General features: G+C 46.6%; 1 protein-coding gene across 3 annotated transcripts in view; it reads left to right on the top strand.

Moving 5' to 3' along the window:
* The window catches only part of Cyfip1 (cytoplasmic FMR1 interacting protein 1), an 80,894-nt gene that overhangs the window by 38,580 nt on the left and 17,527 nt on the right, over positions 1 to 24,787 (top strand). For 2 of the 3 annotated variants that reach the window (XM_075953086.1, XM_075953087.1), the window contains exons 10-22: positions 3,564 to 3,655; positions 4,704 to 4,821; positions 8,499 to 8,621; positions 9,544 to 9,669; positions 14,055 to 14,221; positions 15,921 to 16,068; positions 17,062 to 17,209; positions 19,079 to 19,235; positions 19,580 to 19,676; positions 21,936 to 22,012; positions 22,114 to 22,222; positions 23,590 to 23,709; positions 24,587 to 24,786. In XM_075953086.1, the coding sequence (XP_075809201.1) occupies positions 3,564 to 3,655; positions 4,704 to 4,821; positions 8,499 to 8,621; positions 9,544 to 9,669; positions 14,055 to 14,221; positions 15,921 to 16,068; positions 17,062 to 17,209; positions 19,079 to 19,235; positions 19,580 to 19,676; positions 21,936 to 22,012; positions 22,114 to 22,222; positions 23,590 to 23,709; positions 24,587 to 24,786 (1,682 nt within the window). Of the gene's footprint in view, positions 1 to 3,563; positions 3,656 to 4,703; positions 4,822 to 8,498; positions 8,622 to 9,543; positions 9,670 to 14,054; positions 14,222 to 15,920; positions 16,069 to 17,061; positions 17,210 to 17,478; positions 17,633 to 19,078; positions 19,236 to 19,579; positions 19,677 to 21,935; positions 22,013 to 22,113; positions 22,223 to 23,589; positions 23,710 to 24,586; position 24,787 lie in introns of all 3 variants that reach the window. The other variant, XM_075953085.1, reaches the window with a different exon arrangement.

Genomic DNA, 24,787 nt, shown 5'->3' with positions numbered 1-24,787 from the left:
TGTGAGGCCAGACCGTCTTCTGTGGCCCTGGCTGTCTGGGAAACTTTTCCCGCATAAAGCAGATTCTCTCTTCACTTGGTTGATTGTTCTTGTCATACATGTCAATCTTAGGACTAAAACATAAACAGTTAATTAGCTGAGGCTTGAATTGTACGGCGTAAACGGAGGTTAGATGTTTGTGCATTGTTTTGGGTTTTTTTTGTTTGTCTGTTTGTTTTTTTTATTTTCGAGACAGGGTTTCACCGTAGCTTTTTTGGTTCCTGTCCTGGAACTAGCTCTTCTAGACCAGGCTGGCCTTGAACTCACAGAGATCCACCTGCCTCTGCCTCCCGAGTGCTGGGATTAAAGGCGTGCTTTAATCCCAGCTGGACTTTGTGCTGTGTTAATTGCTAAGGAATTCAGTAGGGAGTGGCTGCCGGTCAGCTGGGCTCCGCTAGAGAAACTAGCAAATACTCCAGGTCCCTCTGTCTAAAAGACCTTGATTTAACAAGCCACACACCTGCAATTCTGTCCTCGTGTCTCATCTGTAGAGAGTAGCTTGCAATCCATGCACAGAGACATTGGGTCTAGCTGATTTCTTCTTCGCTGCCCTGTCAGCTAGCTAATGATGGAAAACAGGCTTCTAAGCTCCTCACCGTTCCGCGGAGCAGAGGCCAAACTGGAAAGGCATGTCTCATTCACCAGAAGTGCACAGTACAGGAGGCAGCCATCCTTCTGTGCCCAGTAAATGGACATGCTGCTGAGAGTTGTGAGAAAAATACCGTGGCTCTCTCAGGGAGAATAAGATTATGGTTATCACACCCGGTAGGATCCGTCGTGTCCGAGGCAATGGACCCATAAGCCTTGTTTATGAGTTTATTCTTCATCAGACCCTGGCTCGTCTGGCGGTTCATTTTTTTCATCCTCGCTTCTTTGTTCCCTGTGCGGTGAAACCAGCAGGGATTCCCTTCCCCCCTCAATAACACACCCTCCTTTCCATGGTTCAGCTTTTCCCTCAGCTCTAAAATACAGTTGGTAAATAGATACTGTTTGTGTTTATGGTGTATACCGTGGTGTCGTAATACATATGTTCATTGGGTACTGACTCAATCGAGTTCATACCTTTTCATGTAGAGAACATTTAACCATGTTCTAATAGTGAATGTCAAGCCATGTAAGACTGTTAAATGTTGTCAGCCGTGGGTCCTCCTCCAGAGCTGAAACTTTACGCCCTTAGGCATCCTCCCAACTTTGCCTGCCTCCTCGTCATGGCTCTGTTTTCTTTTCTTTCGCTGGTGGGGACTGAACCCAGGGTCCCTGCTAATAAGCATTTGGCTCCATCATTAGACTATGAGAGCCTCGTTCTCAACCCCTCCCCTCTTCACTTACTTTATGGTGTTCTTTGGTCAACGGAAGTTCTTGGTTTCCTTGTATTCTTGATAAGCCAGTCTTTTCGTTCATACCCACTGAAGGCATCCCAAGAATCTTCTGCTAGGTTACCTTTGTGAAGCATTGTGATTCCTTTCTCATCTAGATCTGGAATCCTTCTCTGGAATTGGCCCCGCGTTTATTTCTGTGGGAGGTGAGGGTTGAAATTCTCAGAATTTTTTTTTCTACTGTGGTTATTCAGGTGACCCTGCTTATTGGTTACAAAGACATTTATTTCTCTGTTCCTCTGCAACCTCTCCCGTACACAAATAAGTCTGTGTCTGCCCTGAGTCTCTGTCCTCTATTCTGGCTTCCTTCCTTGATGCAAGGGCCATACCTGCTGTCTTACTTAGGGTTTCTGTTGCTGTGAAGAGACACCATGACCACAGCAACTCCTTATTTTTATTTTACTTTTCGAATGATTTATTTATTTGTATTTTATGTGCATTGGTGTTTTGCCTGCATGTGTATCTGTGTGAAGGTATTAGGATCCCTGAAACTGGAGTGACAGACAGGTGTGACCCTGCCATGTGGGTGCTGGGAATTGAACCTGGGTCCTCTGGAAGAGCAGCCAGTGCTTTCAACCACTCAGCCCTCTCTCCAGCTCTCACATCAGCTCTTATAAAGGAAAACATTTCATTAGGGCTGGCTTATGGTTCAGAGGTCTAGCCCATTATCGTCATGGCGGGAAGCATGACGGCACGCAGGCAGACATGATGCTGGAGAGGTAGCTGAGAGTTCTACATCTGGATCTGCAGGCAGCCCGAAGGACAGGAGCCACCAGGCCTGGCTTGAGACTGCAAAGCCTACCCACACAGGGACACACTTTTCCAACAAGGCCACACCTACCCCAGCAAGGCTACACCCCCAATATGCCACTCCCGTGGATTCTCTGGGGCCAGTTTCATTCAGAGCAATCACCACACTGACTTCCTAGCTACTGCCTTCTGCCAGATGTGCCTATCCGGAAGAGACTCTCCTCCAGCTTTATTCTTCAGGATAATCTTAGACGCCAGCCTTCACTTTTCAAGATATTTTCCTACTGGGATATTGACTTGGGTTCCATAAATACAGGTCTGGGCTAGAAGTGTAGCTCGGTAGTGAGTGAGTGAGTGCTTGCTTAATAGACACATGGTCCTGGGTTTTTATCCCTAGCAACAACAACAAAGAATAAACTCAGTGAGAACTGTCAGATTCAAAGGAAACCCCATTTCCCCAAATTCCGAAAGGCAAAAGGAACAATGGCCGATCTGTGGTTGGTGCCTGTCAGCGTGCCGGCACGCTGGTCTCCTAACTCTCTCAGTGTCGCGAGTACTAGTTATCCATTTCAAAGTCCATGCTAGCATCCTAGCTCCTAGCACCTTCTCCCCTCCAGCTCCCGGGCTTCCCTCTCTCAGCTACTCATTGCCTTACAACCCTGCTATCTTTGATATGTTCATGCTCTTCCTTTTTCTCTCTCTCTCTCTCTCTCTCTCTCTCTCTCTCTCTCTCTCTCTCTGCTGTGCTCCTGCATCTCACTGTGTTTTCTCTGTTCTCCATCCCCGCTGTTTCACGTGCATCCACGAGAGCTGGTTAAGGAGGGTACTCAAGGCCCAGTCTGCTGGAAAAGGTTCAGTCTACTTTCTCTATCTGCTCTGGATCCCTCCAGAAGCTTCTGGCTGTTCTTTCTCTATATATCCACAATAAATACCTCCACCTTAGCCATACCATGGGACAGTCATATTAGTCCATACAAACACAATAAACTATTAGGCCTTCTAATACATGAACACGATATATTCTTCCATCCATTGAGAGTTCTCTCTAGAATTTTAAGGACAGGGTTTTTGCTTTGAGGTCTTAACACATGTTTTCTTTATGAGTGTCAATTCTGGCTTGTTTCGCTATAAATTTTCAACTTCTACATGTTGGTTATTAATTTATAGCAGTGCAGCAATGGTTGGAGCAACAAGGTAGGTTGTCTTTCGGCATATTTTCTGTGTGTTGTTTCTTAAACTGCGTCTCATCTTTTCAGAGGAGATGTTCCTGTACTGAATGCTTTGCAGCCATGTTTAACGCAAGCTAAAAGTTAGTGTGAGCTGTTTCCCCTTGTTGTTGTTGATCTGGTGACGGGACGTCCATTGTGATGCTCTCTTCCTTTCGTTATGTGACTGCAGCAGCTGCAGGTGGTTCCCCTGTTTGGAGATATGCAGATAGAACTGGCGAGATACATCAAGACCAGTGCTCACTATGAAGAGAATAAGTCCCGGTAAGGAGAGACTCGACGGGCTGCTAGAACTTCTTTCAGGGCCCTCTGGGCACCTCCAGAGCGTGCATTTCCACGTCTAAAGTAGTACCTTGACATTCCCACAAGTGTGGAAACCGGTGCCCCATATGGTAGCTTTTTGCCAGATATACCTCTTTGTTTTTAAATTCATTGATCAGAGCACTAAGCATTTTAATTTCCTTCTTAAAGCAAGCCACATTTTGAATGTTCAGAGTCCAGTGACTAGCATGTTGGACAGCGCAGCCTTAAAATATGTTTGTCATTCTAAAGATTTCTACCACACAGTGCTGACCGAGAATATAAATATATGAAAATAGTTTTCTACACTCAGTAGTGTGGTGAGGCATGCCTGTCAGCCAAGCCTGGGGAGGACAGGAGATTTGCATGTACGTCAGCAGATGTCAGTCAACCCTGGGGAGGAGCAGGGATATGCATGTATGTTAGCAGATATCAGCCAATCCTGGAGAGGAGCAGGATATGCATGTACATTAGCAGAGTTTACAAAATTGTCTCCCGAGGGTTGAACCAATCCAGGCCTATTTTTGCAAGGTCCCTGGAGCTGAGCCTGGTCTTAAATGATTTTTAATAGAAATAACAAACAAACCATAGATAATGACTGTAATGGCTAGGGCGGAAACACTATGGCCCATGGGTCCTGAAGAACTCGGTCTCTGGGCCTAGAGTAAGCTCAGCTGCGAAGGGTCTGTAGCTTACCATTACAACTTGCTATGTGCACACAGTCTTATTGATTATAAATTCCACACGGCTCATGGATTTGTTGAGTGCTCATACCCTTACCCAACCGGTATTTACCACTTAGCTGTGATTCAGACATTACATTTCTCCTCAGGGGACAGGAGATCTCTACGAGTGAAAGCCATGTAGTACATCCTTCGGGTTTTGTAGGCCTCAGGCGGTTTCAGTCATCGAATGCTCCTAGCACCACAGGGTCTTCCTCCGCTGCAGTCGGTGCTGTCCTAGGCACTGCACTGGTGCCTTAGGTCATGCAGGGCTTTCTCTCCGTGCCCAGGTGGACCTGCACGTCCTCAAGCAGCAGCCCGCAGTACAACATCTGTGAGCAGATGATCCAGATCCGGGAGGACCACATGCGCTTCATCTCTGAGCTGGCACGCTACAGCAACAGTGAGGTACACGCCGACCGCACCATGTAGGCTGCACCCAGAGCCACATGCTACAACAGTGGGGTGCACCCAGAGTCACACGCTACAACAGTGGGGTGCACACCTACTGCACCGTGTAGGCCGCACCAAAGCCACATGCTACGACAGTGGGGTGCACACCTACCGCACCATGAGGCTGTACCAAGAACCACATTGGCACCCAAAGATTTGCTTTTATTCTTTTGCACTCAAATATTAACGTTAATTGGTTTTTAAAATGTCAGTGTTTTAAAATTCACTTCTTTAAATTGACCAAACCTAAATAGGGGAAGAAGATCCCTCAAACCCAAACCAAAATACTCAAAAACAAAGCAAAACCCTCATACTTGATGAGACAGTGTGGGTTAGCTTTGTCTGTATCGGCTAGGCTGTATGGAATAAAGCTTTGCATCAGGAAAGCACTGGAAGGGCTGGGACTGGTAGACACTTGCATAATGCATGAATAGCGTCGCACGTCAGCTCCAGTGAAAAGCGGGATGGGGGGAGAGAGAGGGAGGGGAGAAAGGGAAGGGGCAGAAGAGGGAGGGAAAAGTGAACCATGTTAGGGTTTCCCAAAGAACAACTCAGGCTAGGATGAAGCAATGGAAACAGATGGAGAGGGAGACCAGAGAGGGTTTCTGATCTGCAGGCCTTGTTGCCTTTAGAAGGGAAGTCAGTTCCCAGGCTGAAGCTAACTGGGGCCTCAAGGTCAGTGCAGGGGAATCCTCTACCCGTCTGGATTGGTCTCATTTTCTCTGCCAGTTAAAGAATTAAATACAGGTGAAAATCAAGCACAGTGGTTAGCATCAGGGGATGTCTCAGACACAATCAGCCAATGGAAAACAATTTTTTTTAAAGATGGCGACACACACACACACAAACCCACAAGGCACGGGAGAAGACTCCCTACAAAGCAGAGGAGGACTCTGAAGTTGGTTTCACTTCGAGAGGTGCAGATTTTGAGGGTTCTTGGTGTGTTGGAATGGAGAGAAGGAATCTTCTCCTGTTTAGGGCTGGTCAGTTTCATTGAAGGAAAGGAAGATGATACACTCACAACTTTGGGTAAATGTGTTCTGGTCTAGCCTTGAACTTGTGGCCTGGTCCGCCTGTAGGGGGCCCAGCTGCCAGGCCTTTATCTCGAGTTAGGAAGGCAAGGGCAAAGCAGGCTGAGTGCCACCTTTGCTATCTGTCTGGGTACCTTTATCAGCCTCCCAGTGATCCATTTAACTCCTAGTCCCTCAGTACGTGCTGTTTGGGAAGTGTAGGCCTGGAGTTGAGTTAGGGAGAGGTTTATGGTGCTATAACTCAACTTATAGTACAATTCAATGGTTGAGATTCCATAACTGGAAGATGGTTATATCTGATGAGCTGTGCAGCTATCATGAAGTCCCTTCGTACCGTTCTTATTATCCCAAAGAAATCTCACGCCCATCGGTAGGTCTCCCCTTTCGCTGACAGTCTAATGCTTGTCTCTGTGGCTGCCCGTAGTTGAATCATTTCACCTAAGTGAGTCACACAGCATGAACCCTGAGGGAGGTAGCTGGAGGAACTTCTGCAGTTACACTGCTAGGTCACAGGTCTGAGTGAGCCTCGGGGTTGGGTTGAGCTTTAGAAGCAGTGTTCAGAACCAAGGAGGATGTAACAGCAGAGGGCAGGAAGGTCCAGGTTGCAGTTCTGGGTGGCCAAATGTTGGAGCGCCCTGGCAGGAATTAGCAGGGGGTGCCTGGGAGGGGGCGCGAGGTTATAGAAAATGGCAGATTAAAAGAACCTGAGAGAGAAAACACAGGCTTGACCGGGAGGACTGAAGGTGAATACTAAACAGCCCAGAGTTTTTTTTCTCAGCCAGCATATATACTAATTACAGGCAAAAGGCAGAACAAAGAGCAGTAAACCACCTCCTGCGCTGTCCTTGAGAGGAAGCTGAAGTCTAGTCGCACACAAGAATTCAGTTAGCAGCAAGCAGCTGCTAATCATCACTAACCAGGACTGCCTCTGGCTGGTGGACAGCAGAGAAAATCTTTTTTTCCCATTCACCACAAGAGGGCGCAGGAGCTCAGGACGGATGGCTGCAAGCCACAGTGTAGAAGCCGGGAATCGAACTTGGGTCCTCGGGAAGGAAGCATGATCGGGCTGCGAACAGTGCTCTTAACCGCTGAGCCATCTCTTCGGATGGTTACCAGCGCAGATCTTAATAGAATAATGTACTCTTTCATCTGGGCAAAAAAATGCTCTTTCTATGGGTTAACACAGACATTACCCATGGGCCTCAAGGTTACTGGAAAAAGCAGAGTAGGCAGGCTTGAACTCAGATGACTTCTTTAAAAGTCAGAGTGACTCCAGATGGAAACTGAGTCACATGAGGGCTCCCACAGCCAAATAAGTGGATGGGTGGATGAGTCGACTGTGTCATCTATGGGACCAAGCTGAGCGGAAGCCCCAGGGACAGTTGGGCTTTCTGTCCATCTCTGCACACACATGCTTGGCGGTCAGGTGACATCTAGGCAGACTGGTTCTCTGGTGGAGTTTGGTATCCATATTCACCTCCTTATCGGATCTAGGTGAGGGAGTTAAGCTCTTTTCTCGGTCTAGTGGTCAGATAGGTTCTCATCTGCTTTTCCTCTGTGATTTTGATCTGCCTATATATTAAAATGGTTTTCATTTACTTCGATAAAGGTGACACCTTTTTTACTTTTAGGGATCAGTGATTTATGTGTGTGTCCCTTGTAAAGGCAGGGCTCTATAGACTTCCATGCCTACCAAATGTCTGCATCGACCTGTTACTGTGTCAAATGCTCAAAAGTAGAGCCCAATGCTGCTTATAAAATGAGGTTTATGAGGGTGAGGCACAGCCTGAACAACCAGTCTCTGCCATTGTGAGGCAACATAGATCAGAGCTCAGCCTGGTGTCAACGGGCTTGGATTTAGGCTGTCCTCCGACCAGTGTTGTTGAACATCTTTCCATGTATTGATCAGGCAGCTGTTCATGTCTTTTGTACAAATGCCTGCTCAGGGGACTGAGCTCAGAGCTCAGCACTAGTGTTTGTCCAGTATACGTGAAGCCCACCTCCAGCACTGTGCAATCAAAACAAATAACCACCACCACAACAAAAACCCAAACAAGAACAAGAACAGAAAATGGTGCAGACCTGTTACCGCAACGCTGAAGAAGCAGGCAAAGACCAGCAGTGAGTTCAAGTCGGTCTGAGTTATGTAGAAGACTCTGATCGCTTTGTGGGATTTTTGTTTTGTTTTGTTTTTGCATATGTGACTTTGAAATAGACTCCTAGAGTAGGTTTTCTGGACGCTACGTGAGCTTTTCAAGGAGTAAGAAACAAGTGTCTGTTCACCCCAATTAGTGCGTTAATGGCAAATCAAAGAAACCGTTCTACCGGAGTCTAGTTTGTGAACTAGTCAGTTTAACTGGGGCGACTTGCAGGAACATGGATGGTTTGCAGATAGTTACGTACTACCGAACCTTTAACTGCTCACACACCTGAAGGGGCAAGCAGGGCCTCTAGTGGCCTCTTTACACAGCCTTCATGAATGTCCATAGGTCCCCTGAGAGAGGGGCCAGGGCGATGTCGTACCCAGAGAGCTGTGTTGCACAGCAGTAAGGAAGGAAGCTTGGCGGGTTTTCTCTGAATGCCTTTGCCTGTGTACCCTAGGTGGTCACCGGGTCTGGCCGGCAGGAGGCCCAGAAGACGGATGCTGAGTACCGGAAGCTCTTCGACCTGGCTCTGCAGGGCCTGCAGCTTCTTTCGCAGTGGAGCGCGCACGTGATGGAAGTGGTAGGCACGGCGGCGGTCTCCGTGTGTTTGGAAGTTCGAGCAGCTGCATGTGTAGCCACTCCTGGTTGGTTAGGGGTGCTTTTCCTCCGTGTCACATGAAGGGCCTCATCTTTGGAGATATAAATCAGAAAGCTGGCCAACAGGATCATTGCTTTTCTTTCTGTGCCTGTTTGTTTATATGAGGCAGGGGACGAGGTGTGCCAAGGCACACACCTTATAGGACAACTTGCAATGGCAAGATTATTTGTCAGTCACCAAATTTGGGTCATCAGGCTGGATAGCCAGTGCCTTTACCATCTCCCTAGCTCTCAGTCTCCTGTTTGGACCAACATTTGAGTCTTCGGAGTTGTACCCATGAGTATCTTTAAGGTTTAGTAAAATGTTTCTGGTAGCTATGAAGATTTAAATAACTGTAATTTGCATGTGTCTTTCCCTTTTAAAAGTCTATTTTAGTTAGATAAACATGCAGTTGGACACATACACAGTCATTTGAAAAGCATACTTTTGTTGTAAATACAAATAAGTCGCCTGAAGTTTTACTCAGCATACAACAACTTGAACTTTTTGCCTGGGTTAGTTCTTAAGCACGGCTTATATGACTGAGTGCTGTTTTTTGGAGGTAATAGTGTGTGTCTGTGTATGCACGCATGTGTGTGCATGTGCGTGTGTGTATGTAAGAGACACTTTTAGAAAGCAATGTGTGTGTGTGCAAGAGACGCTTAGAAAGCAGTGTGCGCGTGCATGTGTGCGTGTACACGTGTGTGTGTGTGTGTGTGTGTGTGTGTGTGTGTATAAAAGACACTTTTAGAAAGCGGTATGTATGTTTAAAGGCTCACCTCTCGGTGGCCTCAGCCACGGTCTCGTCAGTCCAAACTCAAGTGTTTTCAGCGTGGAATATCTTTCCTCTTTCTGACTGCCACAGTACTCCTGGAAGCTGGTCCACCCCACCGACAAGTACTCCAACAAGGACTGCCCGGACAATGCTGAGGAGTATGAGCGTGCCACGCGTTATAACTACACCACCGAGGAGAAGTTTGCCCTGGTGGAGGTGAGGACGCCTGCTTCCTGTTCCCTGCACTGCTCATGCTGGTGCCTAGCGATGATGGGGGGCAGTGAGGGGTAGGTGTTGCCAGCCCCCCCGTGAGTGCTTGCCAGGGGACAATAGTTTCTTGAAAGTAGAAAGACAGGTGATAGATAAATTGGGATTTGGTCTCTACCCCAAGAAGAGCATATAGCAGACTCCAGTTGTTTTCTACTCATAATGGCTACTAATTCTTTATCTTACTTGTATGGTCCTCAACAGTCTTGAACTAACTGCCTTCCTCCCTCTTTCCTTCCTTCCTTCTCTTCTTCGTTCCTTCCTTCCTTTCTTCTCTCCCTCCCTCCCTCCCTCCCTCCTTCCCTCCCTTCCTTCCTCACTCTTTCCTTTCCTCCCTCCCTCCCTTCTTCCTTCCTTCCTTCCTTCCTTCCTTCCTTCCTTCCTTCCTTCCTTCCTTCCTTCCTTATTTTTTAAAGCTCTTTTTTTTTCTCCTGGTTCTTCTAATGGATAAAATTTCTTAATTCAGTTTTATGGTTGGGGTGTGTGTGTGTGTGTGTGTGTGTGTGTGCGCGCGCGCGCGTGCACGCACACATGTCTGCATGAATTCACCACAACATATGTGTCGAGGCTCTGATTTTTGCAGTGTTCTGGGGTTGGACTCAGGTCATCAGGTCTGCACGGAAAGCTCTTTTGCCCATGGAGACAGCCCACCATACACATCTTACAGTGAGCCTTTTATGTCTCACAGGGAAATATGTTGGAATTTCCCATCAGGATATATATATAAATGTCAAGGTCATTTTAGGGAGAATTGATGAACTTCTAATAGTATCTCTCTCTCCCTCTCCCTCTCTCACCCTCTCTCTCTATCATATATCTCTGGAAATTCTAGATTATTTTCTGTTTTGTTTCTAGATATTGGCTCTTGTAGCTGGTATACTTTTGATGTTTCCAAATAACTATTTAAAATGTAAATTTTAAATATTTTTCTTTCTCTCTACTAACATGTCTAAGCTCATTAATTACAATAAAGTATTCATAGGTTTTTTGTTGTTGAGTAGGGGGAGTTTTCTACTTATACCCATCACAGAATCCACATATGGCGTGTCAGCTGAATTTCTGACCTTCTCTTTGTTTTGTGCGGATTGGCTCTTTGTGTACATTCTTTACCTATTTTTAAAACTGATTTATTGAATTGCAAGAGTTCTTTATATATTCTAGATACCGGTTCCCCTTTTAGGTGTGATCACTAAAACTCCCCTTCAGTTCCTTTCACCAGCTCATCTTGATTATGCTATGCTATGCTCTTAATAGTTATTCCTGGATTAGGTTATCTAATGATTTACTTAGTTAATCAAGTACCTTACTAGTGACCAATAGGTAGACCTTCGTTTTTTGACGCTCTGTTAGCATTTTTATTTCTATATATATGTCTGTGTGAGTGAATGCCAGATGTCTTTGTAGGGGGGTTGTCTGTGGAGGCTGGAGAGGTCTTTACCTCCCTTGAAGCTGCAGTTACAGGTAACTGTGAGGCGCTCGACATGGGAGCTGGAAATGCATGTCCTCTGCTAGGACTTCCGTATGCTCGTAGCTACTGAGCCATCTCTCCAGCTACAGCCCTTAATAAGCAAGGGTATAATCATCCCAAGCTTGCTGAGCTAACTCTTACTATCAAGAACCCCAGCTTTTTTTCTTTTGCGTATGAATATCCAGCAGTCCCCCATGTTTAACGGAAAGGTGATCTTTTCCCTTTGGACTATTTTGGCACCTTGTTGACTATTGAAGATAAATTGTCTGTCAGTGGGAGGATTTAGTTTATTATATTCTATTATTGGAGGGACGGAGTAGAAGGTATATTCTTTTGTGTTTGGGTGAAATATTCTGTAGGCTAAATCCATTTGGTTTACAATGTCTGTTAGCTCCAGCATTTCTCTGTTTAGTTTTTGTCCGGATAACCTGCCAGTTGTTGAGAATGGGGCATTGAAGTCTCCCGGTATCAGTACGTGAGGGTCAGTGTGTAATTTAAGCTGTAGTAGGGTTTCTTGTACAAACTTGGGTGCTCTTGTGTTTGCGGCATTGAAATCTCATCTTGGTGCATCTTTCCTCTGATGAGTATGTGGTGTCCTTCCCTTTCTCTTCTGATCAGTTTTGGTTTGAAGTCTATCTTGTCAGATATCAAAAGAACTACACCAGCTTGCTTCTTAGGTCCATTTGCCTGGAATATTTTTTCCTAACCTTTTCCTCTGATGTAATGTCTGTCTTTGATATTGAGGTTTGTTTCTCGTATGCAGCAGAAGGATGGATTTTGTTTTCCCATCTCTTAGTGTGTGTCTTCTTATTAGGGAATTGAGTCCATGGGTGTTTAGAGTTATCAATGACCAATGATTGTTAGATTTTGTTGTTTTGTTGGTGGTGATGTGGTGTGCTTGCACAGGCGTTCAGGCGTGTGCTTCCCTTCTTTTGGTTTTGCTGGTGTGAGATTATTTATTCCGTGTGTCTTCATGTGTGTAGTTAACCTCCTTCCTTGGGTTGGAGTTTTTTTCCTTCTGTAAGGTTGGATTTGTAGATATTGTTTAAATTTGACTTTGTCATGGAATATCTTGTTTTCTCCATATATGGTGCTTAAAGCTTTTGCTGGGTATAGTAATCTGGGTTGGCATCTATAGTCTCTTGGTGTTTGCAAAACATCTATTCAGGACCTTCTGGTTTTTAGTGTCTTGATTGAGAATCGGGTATAATTCTGATAGGTCTGCCTTTATATGTTACTTGATCTTTTTCTCTTGCAGCTGTTAATATTCTTTCTTTGTTCAGCATGTTTTGATTACTGTGTGGTGTGGGGGCCGCTTTCTTATCTGCTCCAATCTGTTTGGTGTTCTATGCTTCTCTATCCTTATAAGCCTGTCCTTCTTTAGATTAGGAAAGTTTTCTTCTATGATTTCTGTTGAAAGTGGTTAACAGTTTCTTTGACCAATGTATCTCTTTCCTCTATCATGTCTTCAATGTCTGAGAATCTCTCTTCCATGTCTTTTACTCTCTTATGCCGGGAACCAACAAGCGGCTCTCCGTACTATGCTCTTGCCTCTGTCGGTCCTGTTTGCCTTCCTGTAATTTTTCATTTCCAGATTTCCCTCCATTTGTGTTTTCTCTATTGCTCCTATTTCCATTTTCAGGTCTTGAAGAGTTTTATTTGTTTCCTTCCACTGTTTGTGTTTTCTTGACTTCCTTTAGGGGCTTTATTCTTCCAACTGATCTGTTCATTTCCTCTTTAAGGACCTCTATCACCTTCACGTTGTTGGTTTTAAGGTCGATTTCTTGGGCTTCAGTGTGCTGGGATATCCATGCCTGCTGTGGTAGGACGGCTGGGCTCTATTGGAGACATGTTACTCTGCTGTTGTTGATTGAGTGGTCTAGGTGTTGATTTCTGGATTTGTTGACTGGGTGGTTTGTTCCTTGGCTTCTGTTTCCCCCTGTGGTGGTTGTGTGTCACCAGTTTTTCTTGCCCCTTCAGCGGGCGTGTTCACAGAGAATGCCTGCTGGGGTTGAAGGCTGGGCAACTGGGATGAGCTGGGGAAGGAAGGCTAGAGAAGGTCTTTGTAATCCATGGGACACAGGGCCAGAGAGGAAAGGGAGACCTCAGGAGCTGTAGAGCTGGGGATGAGAAGACATTAGACTTGGAACTGGAGTTATGGATGGTTGGCTGTCACTATGTGGTTGCCGGGAATTGAGCCCAGGTCCTCTGGAAAAGAAGCCAGTGCTCTTAACTGCTGAGCCATCTCTCCAGCCCCTGCCCTATGCACTTTTTTTAAAGTAAAAGTCCCCCCCCCGCCCCGTTTCAATCATATAAATCCATCATATAGTTCTCCAGCATAAACACATGGTAACCCTTCATGTGACTTCATGGAAATATGGAGCATCTATGGAACTGTTACATAGAAATTTAAACAGTTGGCTTTGTTTTTTTTGTTTTGTTTTGTTTTTAATTCTAGACCCTTCCCACATGTATTAAGTTCATGTCCCATTGTTATTCAACAAGTGGGATTTAATATACAAACTCTAGTAACTTCTTTTTCCTTTCTGGGTCACGTTCATGTTTGCCTTTTGAGTGTGTACTTCTGCATTTGAACCCATCAGGGATGGTCATGATGGACAAGGGCATTCTTGAATCAGATACTGCTGCCCTCAGGGTACTCGTGGTGGGATGAGGTGAGGTCAATTCCAGGTAGGCACAGAGCATACGGAGTCTTCTGCTGTGGGGCAGAAGGTGATGGGACAGGGTAGCCTGGTACTGGCAAGGACGGGAGCCAAGGAAGATCTGTGAGTGAGAAGGAGACTTCCCAGGCAGTGAAGGACTGTCCCCTGTCCCCCTTCAGCCACTGAAAGCTGTGTCCTTGCAGGTGATCGCCATGATCAAAGGCCTGCAGGTGCTGATGGGCAGGATGGAGAGCGTGTTCAATCACGCCATCAGGCACACCGTCTACGCTGCCCTGCAAGACTTTTCCCAGGTGACCCTCAGAGAGCCGCTGAGACAGGCCATCAAGAAGAAGAAGAACGTCATCCAGAGGTCAGCCTCCCTTCATCCTCCCTCACAGCCCCAAGGCCACGAAGGGAGCTGAGGTTCAGACGGAAGGCATGTCTGCTTTCATAAGTAGGCTCAGGATATTTCTCTTCAACTCCTAGCCATGTTTCTGATGAACTGTGTCTACATAGAATGTGGGATCTAATTAGTGACCTGAACAGCAGTCATCAGTTACCTGCTGAGTATTCAGGGGTTTAGAGACCCAGAGTCAAGAGAATCGTCCAGCCGCCAGGTGTTCTGGGATATAAGACCCCACATTCTGCTCTCCCTCTCCCAAATATGACATCTTTTAGACTATCCTATAAGTCTGGTGAAAAATAACCTAGATATGATAAATCTGAGAGACCATGAGAGTTTTTAATGTAAGTTTATTTTAATTTAAGATTTTATATGTGTGTGTGTGTGTGTGTGTGTGTGTGTGTGTGTGTGTGTGTGTATGTTGACTTTCAAAAAAACGTGTGTAAATGAAACCTACCAAGAGTTCAGGAATATATACTGTTTCACTTTAGAGTTGCCTGAGATAATATGGTTTTTAAAATTAAGAAGATTCTATACTGTGTGTGCATTCTAATTATAAAAGTCTAAAATCTAAGATGCCCCCAAAGTCAGAGCGAGAGAGAGCGTGTGCACATAGCTGTAGACCTGCACGTGTGTGTGGTGGTAGGGACTCAACACGGGACCTTGCACACACTAGGCATACTCTACCACTGAGTCTTAAAGATCCAGAATATTTTCAATAACAATATGATGCCACAATAGAAACCTGCATGCTGAATTAGATAATTTTATATCCAAAAATACTTAACATATAAAATTGTCATCTGACTATGTGTGTGATTTATATTTAAAGCAAATTAGTATCCTATTTAGACTTACATCTTATCCCCCAAGAAGATTTACTTATATTCAAATCGTCCCAACCCCAAACAGATGTGAAATCCGAAACCCTTGTTCCAGTCTTTCGGGTAATGATTTTGTTGGAGGCACATTGGATATAGCAGTGCCTGCTCTTGACAAAAGCCAGATCTGTTCCGCCAGACACTTTTAAAGGGAGGGTTTCTCTGTGTAGCCCTGGCTGGCCTGAAACTCATGGTGTAGACCAGGCTGGCCCTGAACTCAGATCTGCCTGCTTCTGCCTCCCAAGTGCTGTTATCAAATGGTTGCTCCAGCACTGCTCAGCCGTTGACTTTTGTCCAGAACTTTCCACATGACGTGACTAGAGTCAACATAAGATATCTGTAGTCCTTGTACCCCACCCTAACAGTACAGCTTGTTAGCAATTGGGGTTACATTTCTAGGGAGTCGAGACACATATCCTTTCTCCTGAGTTATGTGATGAGTTCAGTTCCTGCTGGTGTGCAGGAGCCATTGTCCACAGCCAGGCAGAACGCTGCTGTCTGGATGGGCTTTTGAGAGCCTCTGTTCTCCCTGCCCTGACTTGGCTGCCTGGTTCATGTTCATGAAGTTAAACCTTGTTTCCTGGCTTGTTGGTGTAAACTACATCTTTTGGGACTAGTATCACTTTAAAGAACGCAACCCTTTTTTTGTTGTTGTTTTTAAGTTTCATATGAATAGACTCTTACCGTGTTACGCCAGCCAGAGGCGTCCTCTGTGCGTTGGTGGTTGGGTGACGTGATGCTGTGATTGCAGAGACCCCCGTCTGATGCCTTCATGGGCGGTTTAGTGTTCTGCAGGCCATCAGGAAGACTGTGTGTGACTGGGAGACGGGGCACGAACCCTTCAACGACCCAGCTCTGCGGGGCGAGAAGGACCCCAAGAGTGGCTTTGACATCAAGGTGCCACGGCGTGCTGTAGGACCCTCCAGCACACAGGTTCTCGTCATCTTTGTCCTAGAACGGGGCTGGGGGCGGGGGTGGGCGGTGCAGATGGGGCGGGACTGACATAGTGGTGCCGTTGTCTGCGCAGGCAAATCCTGCTCTGCCTGAGGCTTTTCTTCTCTTTTGTACCTTGCCAGAGTGAATCTAAAACCTTGACTCAGACATGCCTGGGGGTATCTGGTTTCTGCATTTAACTGCACAAGTCCTAAGATGCCATTTCTACTTCTGTCTGTGAAATATATGCCTACGTTTCCATATTTATATCGTGTTTCCTTTTTGCTTTGTGGAGACAGGGTCTCGCAACCTAGGCTGGCCTCCAGCTTCTGATCATACCTAACCTCCATCTCCTCAGTGCTAGGGTTCTAGGGTGCTCCGCCACACCCACACCACTTCAGTATTTTTACAGAAAAGGGTCTGGCCTTGGCTAGCCCAGTACTCACCGTATCGCTCAGGGTTAGCGTTCTCATGTTTCGGCCTCCCAGAACTGCAGGCATATGCCCGCACGTCTGTGTTTCTCTCTCGATGTTTAAACGTGTGACTGTAATTTCCGTGTTAAATCTATAAATGGAGTGTTCCTAAAAACGAAATGTCGCTCCCGTATGTCATGGTCTAAAGCTGCCCTTGCTGCCTTTCCTTCCGGTGTATGTAAGCCGTCCTTAAGGGGCTTCTCACGGACTCACTTGGTTCTAGATGCTCCTCTCTGCTTTGGAACCTGTCCCCTCCTGTCACGTCTCTTAGAGGCTTCGTATCTCTATCACTCCTGTAGAAAGGTACCGGCTGGGTCTGTGTGTAACCGCTTGCCGGTCAGGAGCAAGGCTCTCGGCCACTCTTGGGGACCGTGTGAGGCACACACCGCCCTCCGCTCTTCCATCCATTTGCCTGTCCCTGTGTCCCCTTACCCCCCCCCCACCATCACCACACCAGACCTGTGCATCGTGTGACTAACGGCTCTCTCCCGCTTCTCCTTCCCCGTCTGTCCGTGTCTAGCTCTTCCTGGTGCGCACTATGGCTGAGTCCTTGAGCTCTGCCGAGCTGCAGAGGCAGCTCAAGTCTCTGGGCATGGAAAGGCTCTTGCATGTGGTAAACGCGTTTCTGAGGCAATCGTACACCTATCCACCTCTCTTAACCTTTGGTGGTAAGACATCCTTCGTTTTTTTCTTGTTGATGCTTTTGGCACGGAGGCGAGCTGCTCCTCTACACAGAGTTCGTCCCAGGAAAGCGGCGTCTTGGCCCTGCGGAGTCCCAGGCCCTCCGGACAGCCTCTCTCTGGCAGGCTGATTGCGGGCATGGGATTCAGCCAAGGTGTAGTGGAGCAGGTCTTCTTGTGTAGATGTTTCCCGTTCGTTGTGACTAATGTACCGTTTATATTTTTTCCCCTACAAATACCTCCTTGGATAAACACAGCTTTACATGGTGAGAACCATGTTAGAGTCCCTCATTGCAGACAAAAGTGGTGCCAAGAAAACCTTGAGAAGTAGCCTTGAGGGGCCTACCATATTGGACATAGAAAAGTTCCATCGAGAGTCCTTCTTCTACACACACTTGATAAATTTCAGTGGTAAGAGACAGTGCTGACCAGAGTCCGGCCTGGCATGCTCTAACACTGCTAACACCACCCGGGGACGCTTCTGCCTACCTGACCATCTTCCTGCCCATCTCTTCATGCACCCACATGGTACCACGTCCTCACCTTTGTGGTGGTGGCCAGACATCCCGGAGAGCCCCTGGGTCCCTCGCCATCCCCAGCCTCTGCCATGGCCTCTGTAAGACATGGCCTAAAGTTAGCAGGACAAGGACCACAGGGCTTTGGTTGGCCCTGCCGAGTGAACACAAAATCAGGATGACAAAAACAGGGAGGGAGCTGTAAACGCTTCCCTGGCTCGAGATCCAGGCATTGACGAGTAGAAGAAATGGCCCCTCTGGCCCCCACTGCCCAGATAGCAGAAGTGCTCGGAGACAGACAAGTGACCATTCTGGTGACACCCCGCCACTTTGACCTGGCACTGGTGGGTGCTTCCTACCCTTTGTGTCTGCCTGTGGCCTCATCACGCCGTTCACGGTCTTCTGCTTAGAGCAGGAAATCTCTGTGCCTTGCCCCGGGGCTGCAGGCAGTAGAGTAAAGAATAATACTGTTACTGTGAGCTCCGAGAACATAACAAATCCTAATTGTTTTAGATCTGTTTCTAGTTTTGTATCGGTTAAACCTCTCCCGAATGTGCATGTTAATCTTACATCCTAGACACTGGTGTTTGTCCTACAGAAAGGGACATACAGGTTGAGTATCCTTCATCTGAAATGGTTGGGACCAGAGATGCTTGTGTAATGACAGATTTGGGGGATGGGATCCGAGTATAAATAGTTTCTTATTTTTTTGCACCTTACGCACACAGTCTGGAGATTTGGACAGCCATACACTGCATGGTCACATTACCTCCAGTTCCCGAGGTTACATGCTGATGTCACGGTCATTTTAATTGGTCGGCATCTGAGCCAGCTCTGACTGTGACCCCGTTCACTAGACACAGCCATACCTTATCATAGTCTCTGTGTCTACGTTTGGATTTCTTCCCACTGTATAAGAAGCGGTATGGGATGTTTCGCTCAGGACACCACATCGTACCTAAGAATTCTGAGATTTTGGAGCATTTGGGATTTCCGGTTTTCAGATGAGGGATATGAAACCTGGGGTCCTGTTTTCACTTCTCCTTTGCAAAAGGACACCGTCCCCCAATCCTGCCAGGAAGGGTGCCTGAGGTCCCTAATGGCAGGACGACACTGGCTGCCCTGAAGGTGTAGGGTCCTCACTGTCCTGAAGCCACACTCATGTTAGTCTGGTGTCTCATATGACGTGTCCGGTGACCCCTTCCTGCTTGCGTCCATGCTGCATGGCTGGGAGCTAAGCATAGAGGAGCCACGTCCTGTGTAAAACCCCTCTCGTTTCCTCTGGACTACGAGTCCTTTTCTGCCCGCGGCCGATAACCTGGTGTCGTTTGAACCCCTCAAGAAACACTGCAGCAGTGCTGTGACCTTTCCCAGCTGTGGTTCCGAGAGTTCTTCCTGGAGCTGACCATGGGCAGGAGGATCCAGTTCCCCATTGAGATGTCTATGCCCTGGATTCTGACTGACCACATCCTCGAGACCAAGGAGGCGTCCATGATGGAGTGAGTAGCCTTCACGCCGTGGCGCCTGAATCTGCACGTGTTAACTCAGGATTAAGACGGAAAGAAAAACACTGAACACTGACACCAATAGACACTTAGACCATTCCATGAGGACGGTGAAGTCATGGAGGCCCTTCATCTGCGTAGTCTTTGTGTATCCTTCACAGAGGAAAAGGTGCCTCGCTTTTTCTGACCCCCTAAGGTTCAACTTTGTACAGGAATACCATTTGCCGTGAAAAGCGAGAAATCAGTTTTCTTTGTATGGCAGTTAAATTTCCCCCGTTAGGCAGCTGCGAGGGTCACACATCGCTGGCTGGGGAGTGACTGGTGTCTGTCCTCCGCAGGTACGTCCTCTACTCCCTGGATCTGTACAACGACAGCGCCCACTACGCGCTCACCAGGTTCAACAAGCAGTTTCTCTATGACGAAATCGAGGCGGAGGTAAGGGACCCGCAGCCTTAGTGGCTTTTTTTAGGTACCTCTTAAATTTTACTCTTTATCTTGGTGATTTAAAAGCTAAAGTCTCGGGGCTGGAGAGATGGCTCAGAGGTTAAGAGCATTGCCTGCTCTTCCAAAGGTCCTGAGTTCAATTCCCAGCAACCACATGGTAGCTCACAACCATCTGTAATGGGGTCTGGTGCCCTCTTCTGGCCTGCAGGCATACACACAGACAAAATATTGTATACATAATAAATAAATAAATAAATATTTTAAAAAAATAAAATAAAAATAAAATAAAAGCGAAAGTCTCTCTAAATGTAGTGTGTTAAGCGGTGAAATGCGCTTTTCGGTATGAGCCTCTCTGGCTTCACTTTCTCTGATTGTACACCGGAGGGGTATGCTTTTCCACTACGCAATAAGCCATTTCTGCATCCATATCTGTCGCTTGGCGGGATGCTCCGTTCAATTGATCCACCCCCCACTTTCTTTTAAATTTCATTAAGTTTTTAAAATTTAGAGGCAATAAAATAGTACTTCGCTGAACTTCCTGGTACGCACACTTTTTTATTCACACTGGACTGGTGCATGCTTGTGTGCTTGTGTGCCCCCCCCAACACACACACACACACACACACACACACACACACACACACTCCTCCCCATAGCCCAGGCTATCCACAGACTCATGACAATCTTCCTGCCTCAGTTTTCTCAGTACTGGGATTACATGAGTAATCCTGACTGTATTGGGTTATTTCTCAAGGGCGCGTGCTCACAGGTGAAATTGTTAGGTTAGCACACACATGCAACTGAGTGGCTGTGTCTCTTTCTTTCGCTTAAGATGTAAGAGGACTTAACCTCAAGAGATCACTTCCTGTATCCGGGCAGCTCCACCTCCTCCCAAACAACATCTTAGTGTTTCTTCAGGGATGATGTCCTGATGCCCCAGGCAATGCAGGATGCATGGAAAACAGACTCACGCTCCTGGTGCTGTCTGCAGGTCCTACGCCTCCCTGCCTCTCAGAGCACACACAATCTCTTCATGGTTCTGAAGAATGATGCCGTGCCCGCGTTTAAGTGAGGCCTTAGGATCCAGGGTGTTTCTTTTTTTTAAAAAAAAAAAAATATTTATTTATTTATTATGTATACAATATTCTGTGTGTATGCCTGCAGGCCAGAAGAGGGCACCAGACCTTATTACAGATGGTTGTGAGCTACCATGTAGTTGCTGGGAATTGAACTCAGGACCTTTGAAAGAGCAGGCAATGCTCTTAACCTCTGAGCCATCTCTCCAGCCCCTGGGTGTTTCTTTGACAGCCTGTGTCGAATACATTCCTAAGTGCAATGACTTAGCCATGGCGTGCATTACCTCCCCGAGAGCAGATGGCTCGGGGACTTTTTCCTGTTCCTTTGAATTTGAGAGGACGAGTGTTATGCTCTACCCTGTAAGCTTCTTCTTGTTGGGTTGTTTGTCGTTTGGAGATAGGGTCTTCCATAACTTATACTGCTCTGGAGATCCCTATGTAGCTTCGGCTAGCAGTGAACTTTTATTCTTCCTTGAACTCTGTAAATCAGGCTGGCGTAAAACTCAGAGATCTGCCTGCCCCTGCTCTGTGTGCGGGGTTTACAGGTGTGCACCACCACTTGCCTGATTTCTTAATCTCCTCCTCCTCCTCCTCCTCCTCCTCCTCCTCCTCCTCCTCCTCCTCCTCCTCCTCCTCCTCCTCCTCCTCCTTCTTTTGTAAGCAGTTTTGTTGGGGTATACACTGCATGTTGAGGTAGTTCCACAAGGATAATTTTCTCAAGTGTATCGTGTGCTTTGAACATATCCCCCCAACCTTGAACTTCCGATCCTCTTCCTTCAGCTTCTTTGGCGCTATGACAGAAAGGTGCTACCATGTCTGCTTTTCCTCAGTGGTGTTCTAATCTAATTTTTGATGCCGGCATGGTGGTCACCCCAACACACTCTATGTGCCGTGTTAGACAACAAGATCATCAATACTTTTTCTTTTCTAATAAGAGCCTCAACTTGTGTTGAAGCAAGGGTTTGGAGCTAGCTATGGTGCACGTGATGCCTATAGTCCCAGGATCCAGGAACCTGAGCCTTGAGGATCAGAGTTAGAATGAGCTACGTAATGAATCAACTGTTGCTGAAAACAACACAAAATAAGCGAAGGAAAGCAGAAGCGTTTGTTTTTGGGTTGTTATATGATCTTGGTGTCAGGAGTTGAACTCTAACACAGTTTGCTTTTTTGCCAGGTGAATCTATGTTTTGACCAATTTGTTTACAAACTGGCAGACCAGATATTTGCGTATTACAAGGTTATGGCAGGAAGGTAAGTGTGTGACGTGCGGTCCTCGTGCAGAATCCTGATTTGATCCGATAGTCCTGTTGAATAAATCCAGTGTGTGACAAATATCCTCTCCCCTGCACCAGTTTGCTTCTCGACAAACGGTTACGATCAGAATGCAAAAACCAGGGCGCCACGATCCACCTGCCGCCGTCCAACCGCTACGAGACGCTGTTGAAGCAGAGACACGTGCAGGTGAGCCATTGACCCTACTGAAGTGTGTTTTGAGAGCAGTCAGCTTTTTAGAGCCAGCTAGATTTTTTTTTTGGATTTTTTGAAATTTATTTATTTATTAAAGATTTCTGTCTCTTCCCCCCCACCGCCTCCCATTTCCCTCCCCCTCCCCCAATCAAGTCCCCCTCCCTCGGCAGCCCAAAGTTTCAAGACAGGGTTTCTCCGTAGCTTTTTGGTTCCTGTCCTGGAACTAGCTCTTGTAGACCAGGCTGGCCTCGAACTCAGAGATCCGCCTGCCTCTGCCTCCCGAGTGCTGGGATTAAAGGCGTGCGCCACCACTACCCGGCCCAGCTAGACTTTTATAAGCAGCATGGCATATGAATGGTCTAATAAAGTATTAAGGTGTTTTGCTTTGTTTTTCCTCTCCCCCCCCCACTGTGTTGCCCAGGCTAGTCTTTTTGTTGTTGTTGTTGTTGAGATTATGTCTTAATTGCTTTGCTATTGCTATGATAAGAAGCCAAGGTGACATAGAGAAGAGAACATTTATTTAGGGCTTACAGTTTCAGAGGGTTAGAGTTGATAACCATCATGGTGGGGAACACACATGGGGAGGCAGAGGCAGGTGGATCTCTCTGAGTTTGAGGCCAGTCTGATCTACAGAGTGAGCTCCAGGACAGCCAAGGCTACACTGAAGAACCCTGACTTGAGAAAACAAAAACAAAGACAAAAAGATAGGCGTGTGTGTGTGTGTGCGCGCGCACATGTGTGTCTGTGTTTCTTTGTGTAACAGCCCTGTCTGCCCCGGAACTTACTCTATAGACCAGACTGACCTTGAACTCACAGGGAGCCATTTGCTTCGAGAGCACACACACAAATTTTTGTATTTTTGTCTTGGGTGTTTTATGGCTGATATTTATTTGGGTTTTTTTTTGTTGTTGTTGTTGTTGTTGTTTCTAAGACCTTTGTGCTTACTTTTTTTTAATTTTTTTTTATATTATTTATTATGTATACAATATTCTGTCAGTGTGTATGCCTGCAGGCCAGAAGAGGGCACCAGACCTCATTACAGATGGTTATGAGCCACCATGTGCTTGCCGGGAATTGAACTCAGGACCTTTGGAAGAGCAGGCAATGCTCTTAACTGCTGAGCCATCTCTCCAGCCCCCTGTGCTTACTTTTTAAAAAGAAATGTTCTTTGTATTTGGGAAGGGCATTGTGTGGAGGTCAGAGGACAATCTGCATGAGCCTTTTCCTTCTTTCTATTATTTAGATTCCAGGGATTGAACAAGATGCCAGGTGTGGCCATTGGTGCCTCTCCCTACTGACCCATCCCACCAGGCTGTGTTTATTCTTTACCGTGATCTCTCTCACCCTCTCCCTTCCTCCAGCTGCTCGGAAGATCCATTGATCTCAATCGTCTGATTACGCAGCGTGTCTCAGCGGCCATGTATAAATCTCTAGAATTGGCAATCGGGCGGTTTGAAAGTGAAGATTTGACATCAGTGGTCGTAAGTACTAGAACTAATTTGTTTTCCTCTCTGTCGATAAAGTTGAGCTAATAGTAGGTCCGTTCTTGTGTAGACAACAAAAGATGGGAACTAATTGGCCTTCAACTGTGTCAAGTACCATATTATTACCTGCTCTTAGTATTCGTAATTCATATGAACTTAGAAGGGAATAATCATGACCTTGAATAAGGGTCCTGCTATCGGGGACCAGGACTGAAATCTATAAACTCCTGGATAGATTTTAAGAAAATATTTGAATATATTTTATTATCAAGCATTGTATTAGATGGTTTTGTCCAGTTAGGCGCTAATGTAAACATTTTGGCATATTGAAGATACACTGGCCTAAGTAATAATAATATTCGAAAGGTTAAGTATTGTAAATTCTCTCACCACCTACTGATATGTCTGCTTACAATTGCTTTATCAGGGTGTATGTCTACTGTAAATCAAGAAGTGTCTATATAAGCGTATCAGTTGGGAAAACTGACCCAAAGTGGCCAGTACCAGCTGGACTGTGTGCCTGTGGCAGAGACAGGGCCTCGGGCTTAGATGGTCCATTGAGAATTAGGAGTGTTAGGTAGTGATTTGTCCAGATTGCCTTTGCCGAAGGTCGGTGGTGGCTTGAGGACTCTGGTGAATATGTACAGGTGACCACAGAGCAGAAAAGACCAGGGCACAGTGGGTGTGACTGTAGAAGTGGGGGGCGGGTGTCAAGTTGAGGAGCCATTTCTGGTTTCGGCTCACCTGTTGGTAGCCACCTCAGTGCAACGTTTCATAGGTGAGACGTCCAGGTGGGGATCTCAGACCGCAGGCAAGTGCCTCCTCCCCGGGTGGCCCGTCTCTGTGCTCACCTCCCGTTCCTGTGCTTCCGTAGGAGCTGGATGGCCTCTTAGAAATCAATCGCATGACACACAAGCTGATGAGCAAGTACCTCACACTGGACAGCTTTGACGCCATGTTCCGGGAAGCCAACCACAACGTGTCTGCGCCTTATGGAAGGATTACCCTCCATGTCTTCTGGGAGCTGAACTACGACTTCTTGCCCAACTACTGCTATAATGGCTCCACCAACCGG

The sequence above is a fragment of the Microtus pennsylvanicus genome, chromosome 18 (assembly GCF_037038515.1).
Source record: "Microtus pennsylvanicus isolate mMicPen1 chromosome 18, mMicPen1.hap1, whole genome shotgun sequence".
Classification (NCBI taxonomy): domain Eukaryota; kingdom Metazoa; phylum Chordata; class Mammalia; order Rodentia; family Cricetidae; genus Microtus; species Microtus pennsylvanicus.
This window is presented reverse-complemented; position numbering and strand designations above follow the sequence as displayed.